The sequence below is a fragment of the Octopus sinensis genome, linkage group LG2 (assembly GCF_006345805.1).
Source record: "Octopus sinensis linkage group LG2, ASM634580v1, whole genome shotgun sequence".
NCBI classification, from domain to species: domain Eukaryota; kingdom Metazoa; phylum Mollusca; class Cephalopoda; order Octopoda; family Octopodidae; genus Octopus; species Octopus sinensis.
This window is the reverse complement of record NC_042998.1, coordinates 165969647-165981910: the sequence shown is the minus strand read 5'-3', so window position 1 is coordinate 165981910 and position 12264 is coordinate 165969647. Positions and strand designations below refer to the sequence as shown.

The window sequence follows — 12264 nt, the reverse complement described above, 5'->3', positions numbered from 1 at the left end:
TCAGTATTTGAATTTGATATCAAAATTTGTGTTACTGTAGAAACCATTCCAAAGCTAACAGTTGAGTTTGGTTCTGTCCTCTGGCTTGCCAGCTCCTGTCAAACCATCTAATCCATGCCAGCATGGAAAGTGAACATTAAATGATGATAGTAACGATTTTTGCAATCATATAGAAATTAAACCGATAATTTAACAATTGCTCCAAGATGTATGTTTATTAATTAGTGATTACACTGACGTTTTGATCAATTTGGAGGAGTTTATGAAGTTATTACTTAATAAGCACAGGCATGGCTGTGTAGTAAGAAGCTTGCTTCCCACTCACATGGTTCTTGGTTCAGTCCCATTGCACAGCACCTTGGGCAAGTGTCTTCTCCTATAGCCTTGAGACAGCCAAAGCCTAGTGAGTGGATTTGGTAGACAGAAACTGAAAGAAATTGGTTGTATGTATATATATCTACTATATATTTGTGAAAAGGGCAGACATTGTCTCACAAGCAGTTGTGCAGGCAAAAGTGTTAGTAAACTTGGTCAGATTGACCTGAATATCTGCACACCTATGTTAAAAGTGCCAGGGAGTTTGAATGGCAACTTTGAGTTTGCTCAATTGAAAGGGGTGGCCTCTTGGGCAAATCTACTATTTTTTGTGAAAAGCGGGGACGTTGTCTCACAAGTAGTTGTGCTGGCAAAAGTGTTAGTAAACTTGGTCAGATTGACCTTAAAATTTGCACACCTGTGTTAAAAGTGCTAGGGAGTTTGCATGGCAACTTTGAGTTTGTTCAATTGAAAGGCATGGCCTCTAGAGCAAAATTCCTCATCTTTAAAATGTGGCCCAAGCAGACATGAATGAAATCGGGTTATAATATTAATATATATATATATGAGAAAAGGTTGAGTTCTATTTCATCCTTTGCTTTGGAGGGTTCCAAAGGTCAATTTCTAATAAAGATTTTTCATTATTTCATTGGTAGCTTACTGTTGTAAGAATTTTGCGAATATGAAAATGCTACAAGTATAAAGTGTATTATGAGAATTTATAGAACAAGTATCCTATAGAAACTCAACAAACTGTTAAAGATGGAGAAGAGAAGATGTTCAAGATTATATATATGTGTGTGTGTCTTTCTGTTTATCCCCCACCCCCATCACTGCTTGACAACCAGTGTTGGAGTATTTATGTCCCCATAACCTAGAAGTTCAGAGTTCAGCAAAAGAGACTGATAGAATAAATATTAGGCTTTAAAAAAAAAGTCCTGGGGTTGATTTGTTTGACTAAAACCCTTCAAGGCAGTGCTCCAGCATGGCTACAGTCAAATGACTGAAACAGGTAAAAGAATATATATATATATATATATACTAGCAGTAAAGTCCGGCGTTGCTTGGGTTTGTTTTTTAGTTGCGCTTAAAACGGCAGACTTTGATGTCGCGTTAACAACGTTCTGTCTTACGCTAAAGCAATTGGTTTTTCTCACAAAAAATTGATTGAAATTGCTGAATTTTACTCAACGGTGTAGCAGCTGACGACCATGAAAATTAGTGCATTCATGCAGCGAACATTACTCCTCTGCATTGGATCAGTTGATCTGTCTTTCACTCAAAACCAATGACACCACAAAGAAATTCTTTTCGACCCTTTAAAATTGGAACTTTTGAAGAGTAAAAATTTTGCATTATGTAGCTTGTTATTCTCTTTAAGTGAACATTTTTCTGGTTGAAATACACCGAAAAATGGTGACACAGCAGTAAAAAAATTGTAAAAAATAGGGATTTTCATAGAAAAAGCACCTTTTTGATGTAAATAATTTTTGGTCTTAACATGGTCTGATTTGAATTTTTTCTTCTACGGAATGAAGAGCAAGCCTTCTTCTATCATACTCTCAATTTTGGTCAACTTGCACTGCAGGGTCTCCAAGGAGATAGTGTTAGTTGAAGGCTACCAAACCTGCCACACACACGCACACAGACAACTTCAGCTTTATATATATAGATTAATGAGTAATTCATATTTCAAACTTTACTACTACATCTGTTTAGTGGTTACTAAGTTGGCAAAATTTCCACTTGTACTCAATTGCTTATGACAAGAAAGACATCGAGTTGTGTACACAAATATTTCAACCATATGAAATATCTAATCCATGTTAGCACAGGAGAAAAGGTGTTACACAGTGAAAAAACAAAAAGTAGGAGGTTAGGCAGGTATGACTGTGTGGTTAATGAACTTGCTTTCCAAGCATATGGTCTCAAGTTCAGTCCCACTGTGCAGCACCTTGGGCAGATATCTTCTATAACCCTGGACTGACCAAAGCCTTGTAAATGAATCTGGTAGATGAAACTGAAAGAAGTCCATCATGTGTGTGTGTGTGAGACTTGTTTCAACATCACATGATAGCTGTAAGTATCACCATCATAAAAGCAATGCTGTTCATTTCTCGTCATCCATAAAAAACAAATCAGGATATAAGGAATATTAATGTTCATCTATTTATTGTTTTAATAATTTTTTCTTTACTTTTCCTAAATGTTATATTACTTTGTTCATTTTCACAATTTTCTTTTCAGTCCACAGACTTATGCTTGGCATGGAGGTGCACAGTTGGCTTCTGATCCTAAATTTTCATCTATGGTTGTCACCAAGCATCAATATGAAGAATATGGACACAGCATTTGTGCAGATAAATTCAATGTATAAGATCAAAACATCAATTATAATCACTCATTAATCAAAGTCATTTGTGTAATGGATGTCATTATTCATAATATTCATTCAGATTTCTTGGTTCACTACATCAAGTATGCTAGCTCCCATATTAAATATTGTATATTCTGTGCTTCCTTTATTCATTGTTTAAAATCTTAATCATGAAAAGAAATACACTACATGTTTGCAGGTAAAAGAGGAAAAGGGAGAGATGACAAAAAGGGAGAAATGGAGAGTATGATGGATGTCAGTAATAAGTAACTTGGCTGTAAGGTGGAGATAATCTTACTAGTAGAGTGCAAGTGATGTATAATTTAGATAACAATTGCAAGAGAGTGTGCGATGTCAATAAAAAACAGTGAGCTGAGAGGGAATGATGACAAGCAGCACAAAAGGGTAAATGGAAATCATTAGATCTGATGCAGACCCTCGTTATACAGGCATCATGATGGGAGACAGTTGCTAGTTGCAGCTTACATGCATGCAGGTAAGAAAGAGATGTGTAATGGGTAGTTACAGAAATGGTTGGCAGTAAGAGAGTATGAAGGCAGTATGGTGCAGTGAATGAAAGATGAATTATAGAGAGATTTGATGGTATCAAATTGACAAGAGGAGTAATTAGATAGAGACTTAGTAAGTACAAAATAGATAGGAGACTCAGGTATAAATGTATATTATATATCCCAGCCTCCATCACTGCCTACATTTTAGCAGATGTTTTATTATGCTTGCATAGATATATCTACGCATGTATCTTCTCCAGTATCATTTATCATCAATCATCATGGTCTTTTATCATCTCCTTTGTGATGTGAGACCAGTCTTCACTACTTTGTCCCTTGGTCTCTCTCTTGCTCCAATCACTTTGGTTCCATTCACTTTGAGCATACAGCTCTTTTTTTCATATCTTCCATACACATCACATGCTCATATCAAATCAGACTTTTCACTTGCATATCATTCCTTGTTCCTCTTATAATCCATTTTACTTTCATTTCATTTGTACTCCGTAATTCTTGTACACTAACATTACATATGCAGTAAAGCATGGTGACTTCATTTCTTTTCTAATCTTTGCATTCCTCTGCATTCAAGGTTCATGTCTCAATACCTTCAGCATTGCACTTTGTACACAAGCATCATATAATCTACTTTTTCAACCTTTTCTGATTCTGATCACTGCATTCTCAGAACCCTACCCCCCACTGCTAATTTGGTCATTTAGTAATAAAAACTATGAGCTGCTCTAGGAACTGTCTGAGCATTTGAGAGAATCTATTTCACGGGTGCTCTTAGGTTGTATTGCTCCAGTACACCTGCTGCATATAAAGTCTTATCTTCTCTGTCTACCTTACCTGTGATCTCACTACACCTCTTGTATTTTCATTATTTACATTACTCACTCTATGTAATTTCTGCTTTTTCTTTTCCTCTACAACCATTTTACAGATGGTAGCAAAGTTACAATTAATTTTTTCTATCGCTATTGGATCTATTGTCAAAATCATTTCATCATCATCATCATCATCGTCGTTTAGCGTCCGTTTTCCATGCTAGCATGGGTTGGACGGTTCTACTGGGGTCTGTGAAGCCAGAAGGCTTCATCAGGCCCAGTCAAATCTGGCAGTGTTTCTACGGCTGGATGCCCTTCCTAACGCCAACCACTCCGTGAGTGTAGTGGGTGCTTTTTACGTGCCACCTGCACAGGTGCCAGACAGAGCTGGCAAACGGCCACGAATGGATGGTGCTTTTTATGTGCCACCGGCACAAGGGCCAGGCGAGGCTGGCAACGGACACGAAACGGGGCGGTGCTGGCAACGGACACGAAACGGGGCGGTGCTGGCAACGGTCGTGAAACGGAAGGTTCTCTTACATGCCACCGGCACTGGTAACACATCTGCAATTTCCATTGATCGATTTCCATTCTGATCCTCACTTGCCTCAACGGGTCTTCACAAGTAGAGTTTCGACATGCCACCGGCACTGGTAACACATCTGCAATTTCCATTGATCGATTTCCATTCTGACCCATTACACATCTTCATTCAATTTTGGAAATTGAAATATCTGATTCATAATCACACATATGGTTTTTATGTTTGCCGTTTATTTTGCTAGATTTTTCTGGCTTCTTTCAAAAATCCTTCAAATTCAAACTCGCTACTTGACAATATGAAACCAGTATTCATTTTTCACCCATAGTAAAAAGTTTCAGAAAATTGAATTAGGGAAAAATGTGGGGAAAAAAATCTCCAAAATGTTGCAGAGCTCAGATATTATGAAAAATTATGTCGGACAATGTAACCCAATTGTTTATATAGTGAAATCACTTGTTTCCATGAATATGTTAATGAGATTTGCACTTAAATTCTCATTTAACCCTTTCATTACTGTATTTATTTTGAGATGCTCTGTGTTTCTTTTAGTTACTTTATATATAACAAAGAATTTAGTAAAATAACTTAGTTATCATTCAGCTAGTGTTAGGAACATAAATTGTGACTAAGGTTTGGTGGAAGATTTTAATTCAAAACTTATGAAAACAAGACATTTGTACTACAGAGCCAGAGGCGATTTCAGCCGGGTTGGTAATGAAAGGGTTAAATGTGAATGGGTCATTTCAGGCAAATTTGTGTGGTTTGGTAAGATGAACCAAAAGAGTTTGGGGGCGGTTTTAGGCAGGTTGTTAATGAAAGGGTAAAGCCCTTCAGTTCCAGCTTTTGCTTCCCTGTCAGAGTTGATTTTACTTGTCATCTAGTCATTGTCGATTAAATATAAGTGAAGTGTTTACTGGCCAATGCAGTTGACTATAGCAACTTTCCCACAACTTCATGGCATTTACCAGTGTAAGAATCAATTATTCTAAAGTCAATATTAAAAAAAGTTAAAAACTCTTGAGTGCCACAGAAGTAGTGTCTATGTAAGTCAGCTTTATCATTTCATTTTCCCATCTATACACTTTTCCTCTCTTTCTTTTCTGCTTTTATCTTTTCATACATCATATTGCCACCTTCCTTACAAATAACACTACCTTTCCTATAATTTTTTCCTAATTTTCTTTCATTTCTGGATACTTGAATGCCCTTCTGTCCTTTCTTCACAACATAATTATATACTTTGTACACTTGCATGTTATTTTGCTGTGGTTTTTTTGTGGGAGCTTTTTTCTGTTAAGACTCTTTGGATCGGATCTTTCTGCCCCGCTAGATTTCATATCCATTGTCTCCACTACCTCTGTAAACTTCTAGGACATCTCTATCTCTGTTGCGCACACCAGCCTTTACACTTCTGCCCTTTTATACACCTACTGACTCCAACTCTTACATAGGTTCCATCTCATCCCAACCTCACTCATACCAAATCTGCTATCCTCTACTCCTAACCAACTATTGGTGCCACTGCACTATTGAGAGGATCTCCAACCCTCCAACTCGTATCTGTCCCACCATCAACATTCTTTGCTTTCCCTTCACCTACATTCGACCACCTTACCTCTTGAATTCAACACCAAATATCCTAAAGGACACTCATAACTGACCAATGTTTTGTTAGCTTGCAGTACAGAGTTTCACTGTGCCTGTTGGCTTGAAACAGGAAGCTGCTACAGCAAATTATTCCTATAATATATATCCCCTGGTGATGTCAATAGATTTAATAAACCATTGTTGGTTAATTCTATGAGTTGAAAATATCAAACAACCAATGACTGTCATATTTGGTGGAGACAAATAAAATATTCTTAAAAATATACACCCAAAAGGTTTTCAACATTTTATAAAAATAAATAGTTAAATTATATTTTTAATTAAATATCAATAATGTTCATGCATTTTGCTTTAATGTGTTAACTACTTACACCTGTCTTTTAACAATTTAGTTTGTCTTCGATGTTTGGCTAGACTGTTGAAAATCAAAGTATGCAACTATATGAGGTCAGTAACAAAAAGAAAAAGAAAAAAAAAAAAAAAACTAATTGTTTCTTTTGATGTCATCTGGTTCATATTCCATTTTATTTAATTTCTCATTAGCTATCTCATAGCTCACACCTCTTTAATTTTCTCATGTAATATTTGGTTGCCCTGAATCTGAAATTGTCTTATTGAATTTCAAAATCAGAATATCAGATATGTAGTAGGCATATGAAAGTAGGATTGTGAATTAAACAAATATTTAGATCAGTTGAAATATGTTTTGAGACATATCTGACCTATAAAAACACCTGTTTCCAATGCAATTTGCCATGGAGAAAAATCTCACTTTAAGCGATATGTGTCAAAACACCAAGTCATCTTATGGCATCCTCTGGCCTACTACATTTTTTTTTTTATTCTAGCCTATTTGGCATTGCATTTAATCACTTTATAATTTATACTGATTTTCTATAGAAGCCATAGCACAGTCATTTCTAAGTTGTCTCCCTTGTTGTACTTCATGCAGATGATAACCAAACAGTTTGAAATGCATTTATTATTCCACTGGAAGACACTGTGAGATGGCTTGGTATTCTGACACCTGTTGCCTGGAGCTGGATTTTTCTCTATGACAAATTGTGGTGCTAACAGCTTTTTTCACAAGTCTCAAACATATATGCACTGATCTAAATGTTTGTTTAGAATATCAGGCTTATATCGAATTGTAAGGCTGCTTGTCAGCATTACTCTTCACACATATGTAATATCCAGCGTTTTGTAGATTGAATTAAATCTCTTAGTACATTACAGGTTCTGTAAAGTGCTCCATACCTTTAAGGTGATCTATCTCCTAGGAATATAACCAGCTTTTACATGAACAATCAATCCATACATCAATGAAACTGTAAACATTAACTATTGCAATTTTTAATAAATTGTTTGAAGAAAAATAAAAATTACTTATCAACTTCAGTTCTACATTTAAGAGATGAGGAATTATGTGCATTATTTACATTCAATGGATATTTGTCTTCATCTTGTTTGTTGTTAACACACCGTTTCGGCTGATATACCCTTTAGGTGTCTTGGGGAAATTTCGAACTTGGGTTCTCATTCCTAAGGTATTTTTTGATGTGATTATTATTATTATTATTATTAACATCAAAAAATACCTCGGGAATGAGAACCCAGGTTCGAAATTTCCCCAAGACACCTGAAGAAGGCTTGGAGGGTATATCAGCCGAAACGTTGTGTTAATGTAAATAATGCACCTTCAGTTTTGTTAACCTTTTCAGGGTCATAATTCTTTATAAGCCAATGGTTTTGGAGGACCAAATAGTATACATTCTCTGGAATGTGGCTACAGCTTTACCAATGGTTGATATTAGACTCTGTATCACCATTGTTACTGATGACACTATCCAGATAGGTAAGCAAAGATTTGCATCAAACGTAAACCACGAAAGACTGATATACATTATAGTACTCTTTTACTTGTTTCAATCATTTGACTGTGGCCATGCTGGAGCACCGCCTTTAGTCGAGGAAATCGACCCCGGGACTTATTCTTTGTAAGCCCAGTACTTATTCTATCGGTCTCTTTTGCCGAACCACTAAGTGACAGGGACGTAAACACACCAACTTCGGTTGTCAAGCAATGCTAGGGGGGCAAACACAGGCACACATACATACATATATATATATATATATATATATATATATATATATATTCGACAGGCTTCTTTCAGTTTCCGTCTACCAAATCCACTCACAAGGCAGTGGGACTGAACCCGGAACCATGTGGTTGGTTAGCAAGCTACTTACCACACAGCCACTCCTGCACCTATATTGAATAGATTAGTTGCATAAACAACAGCACATAAAATACCAAGTCACAATAATCTTAAATAACATATCCACACTCCAACATCATACAAATGCAGCATGTTGCTGTAAATGATTTCAAATTTTAGCACAAGGCCAGCAATTTCAGAAAGGATGTAAGTCGATTACTTCAAACCCCCCACCCCCAGTGCCCAACTTGTACTTATTTTATTGACCCTGAAAGGATGAAAAGGTAAAATTGACCTCAGCAGAATTTGAACTCAAAACATAAAGATGGACAAAATACCACTAAGCATATTGCCTGGTGTGCTATCAATCCTGCCAGGTCGCCACCTAGCATGTCATCATAATATACCATTAAAAACAACAAAACATGCCATAATTTAATCTCTTTCTTCCATCAGACAGCAGATAATAAAAGACTTAGTAAAGAAAGCAAAATGACAAACAATCATACTTAGAGCACGTACATTTGGCTAACAAAAGGAAAGAAAAAACGTGTACAATGAATATATTAGATACTGCCTGCATCACGAATTTCTCTACTATAAACTACAAAGTACACAAAACAGCATACACATACCCCATCATTTAACATCCATTTTCCATGCTAGCTTGGGTTAGACTTTTGACAGGAGCTGGCTAGCCAGAATACTGAACCATGCTCTATTGTCTGCTTTAGCATGGTTTCTATGGCTGTATACAGTAGAAAATACTACAACAGCATTCCAAAAGCACTAACTATCCCACAAAGCATATAAATAGTTGCAACAACCACCACCTCGCTAGCCCCAAACACTGGTAGGATACATATCAAGAGTATCTGTATTGACTGAGGCCACTACAAGATGTGCAGAGTGCAACATTTCCAGAATGTCACTGCATGTGCAACATGGTCCTCAAATATGCAGAGATATGGTATACCTGGAAGCCCTCCCAACTTGTTGATTTTACATAGTTAAACAACTACTTCTATGATGTATAATGTGTCTCAGATTATATCTAATCTTTAAATAAATGCTTGATAGCTTAGGGCAGTAGTTATCAACAGGAGTCCATACGGCACTTAAAGTTCCATGTAAGATTTTGTTCAAATTTATCTGCAATAAATTGCTTATACTTCTATAATACCCCAAATATTTTAATATTGTTCTTAATGTTCAATTATAAAAATACAGTAAGGTTAATATATATATATACAGCAAATGGCTATGAAAATCCAGGAGAGTAAAATAGGAATCAAAGAGATTCATAGGTAGAAAAATGGTCGAGAACCACTGGCGTAGGGTGTTATTACCATGCTTGGCAAAAGGGAGAGCACCTAGCTGTAGAAAAAAAAATCTGCCTTAATGAATTCTACCGGGTCCATGCAAGGATAGAAAAGTGGATGTTATAATGATGATGACAGCAAAAAAGAAAGAAAGCAAATTTCAGAATTGCAAATCTGAAACACAAAAAGAATCAAAAGTGAAATTTTGTTGCATTCAGCAAGAACATCATTTTCCATTGTTACTTAATCAGTATTATTTAAATTCATTATTTTGACAGTGAACCATTTGTTCCTCCAGCAACTGGTAGACAAACTGAAGAAGCCTGTCGTGTGTGTGTATATGTATATATATATATATATATAATTATTAAAGTAGTTAGAGGCAATTTAAAAGCAAAAGGCACATACAATTATCACTACAAGTGACTAAGGATGCAAGTCAGCACCAGCATTGTTAGAAATAAGAGTTAAAATAACTCTTAAGCCACAAACGTGTGTAATTCATATTTTCTTGTCTAATGTGTTCATTAAATAAAACAACTATCTCACTCTCAAATTAGCCTTAATTACCAATCTTTACACTACAAGTCTCTTACTACATACTACAATGATAACATTGTTATTTCTGAAATACTAAATTTCTAAATCTCTCGTAGAGACATGTACGGTGGTGGGGCAATAGAATGGTTGTATACTGTCAATCTAACACGAACGTGACAGTAGGGGGTACACCACCGCTGTTTAGCCCTTGGAAGCATCGACGCCTCCTGATGGCTTTGACACATTTTTCCTGTGTCATTATATACAATTACGAAGGGGAGACAAACACCCCCAGCCGCCCGGGGCTGCATCTAGGGACACGTGTTTCAGGATGATTGTCCATCGGCCTTGAGTAGCAGACACTGGTCAGCTGACGATATCTGTCTCGACTCGTAAATAGACTTCACTGAAATTTAGATATATACATTACGAGTTGAGACAGATATCGTCAGCTAACCGGTGTCTGCTACTCAGGAGGCGTCGATGCTTCCTAGGGCTAAACAGCGGTGGTGTACCCCCTACTGTCATGTTTGTATTAAATTGACAGTATACAACCATTCTATCGCCCCACCACCGTACATGTCTCTACGAGAGATTTAGAAATTTAGTATTTCTGATTTTGATAATCAGTGAATAGACTTCACTGAAATTTAGATATATACATTACGAGTCGAGACAGATATCGTCAGCTGACCGGTGTCTGCTACTCTAGGCCGACGAAGGACAATCATCCTGAAACACGTGTTCCTAGATGCAGCCCCGGGTGGCTGGGGGTGTTTGTCTCCCCTTCGTAAATGTATATGAGGACACAGGAAAAATGTTTCAAAGCCATCAGGAGGTGTCGATGCTTCCTAGGGCTAAACAGCAGTGGTGTACCCCCTAGTGTCACGTTCGTGTTAGATTGACAGTATACAACCAATGTTATTTCTATTTGGTTGAAAATCCTAATATTTCCTTGATTTTAATTTTGCCATTCATTCAAATCGTAATATATTTTAGATCAGTCATGGGCAAACTGCAACCTGCAGGACTTTCTGAATGGCATCCCTAATTGAAATTGCCTTTTTTTTTAGTAGTGTGACCCACCTGATGATGAACCAGGTCTCATGTAGCCCCCTTCTTGAAAAAGGATGCCTATACCCATCTTAGATTCATTCAAAATAATCAACAAATTATCATTTTCAGACATGGATAATTTACTTTCAGTTAAAGATTTAAAGAGAAATATTAGGTTGCCAAGTAAGTTCCCGCCGTTTATTTTAAATTTTTTTAAAAGGTTTAATAAAAAATGATAACTAATTAATCAATAATGTATTCACCCTTGTTTACAACCTCTTCCCAAAATTCAACAAGATTTTCAATACCTCGTCGGTAGAAATCACCTGATTTCGACTCGAAAAATTGATCCAATCAAGCTCTCAATTCTGCATCAGTATTGAACGAAACTCCACATATAGCATTTGAAAAAGATCGAAAGAGGTGGAAATCCGGAGAACAGCAGATGTGGCAGCACTTCCCAGCCATGCGTTTGAATGGCTTCCTTGGTCATATTGGCGATATGAGGGCAGGTGTCGTGCAGCAGAACTCCATGTCAATGATTAGGTCTTTTCTCTTGAATAGCCGTGTTGAGTTGTTCCATCTGTTGAACATAAGAGTTCCACGCTGAGCGTTTGGTTCTGTTCAAGCAATTCATAATGTATAGTCCCTTCCCAGTCCCACCATACGCACATCGTTTTACGCAGATGAAGATCTTGTTTACCAGAGCTAAGCCATTCCTTACACTGCTCCATATTGATGTACAGGCACCATTTTTTGTTACTGGCGACGAAAAATGGTGCCTGTACATCGTTGCCAGAAAAATACAATGGTGCCAAGAAATCATTGCTTGTGTCCATGAGTTGAGCGGTGACGAGCAAGCAAACCAGCGGAGATTGTGGCTCGTTGATTTTTGTTGCGGAAGCCATGCTCCATACTTCTGAACCTTCCCCATCGAGTGA

The 12264-nt window shown here is 36.9% G+C and overlaps 1 protein-coding gene across 1 annotated transcript in view; it reads left to right on the top strand.

Annotated features, from left to right (window-relative positions):
• The window catches only part of LOC115231171 (actin-related protein 6), a 33328-nt gene extending 30428 nt beyond the window's left edge, over positions 1–2900 (top strand). The window contains exon 12 of the mRNA XM_029801252.2: positions 2563–2900. Within this exon, the coding sequence (XP_029657112.1) occupies positions 2563–2692 (130 nt within the window). The 3' untranslated portion in view covers positions 2693–2900. The remainder of the gene's footprint in view (positions 1–2562) is intronic.
• The last annotated feature ends 9364 nt before the right edge of the window (positions 2901–12264 follow it).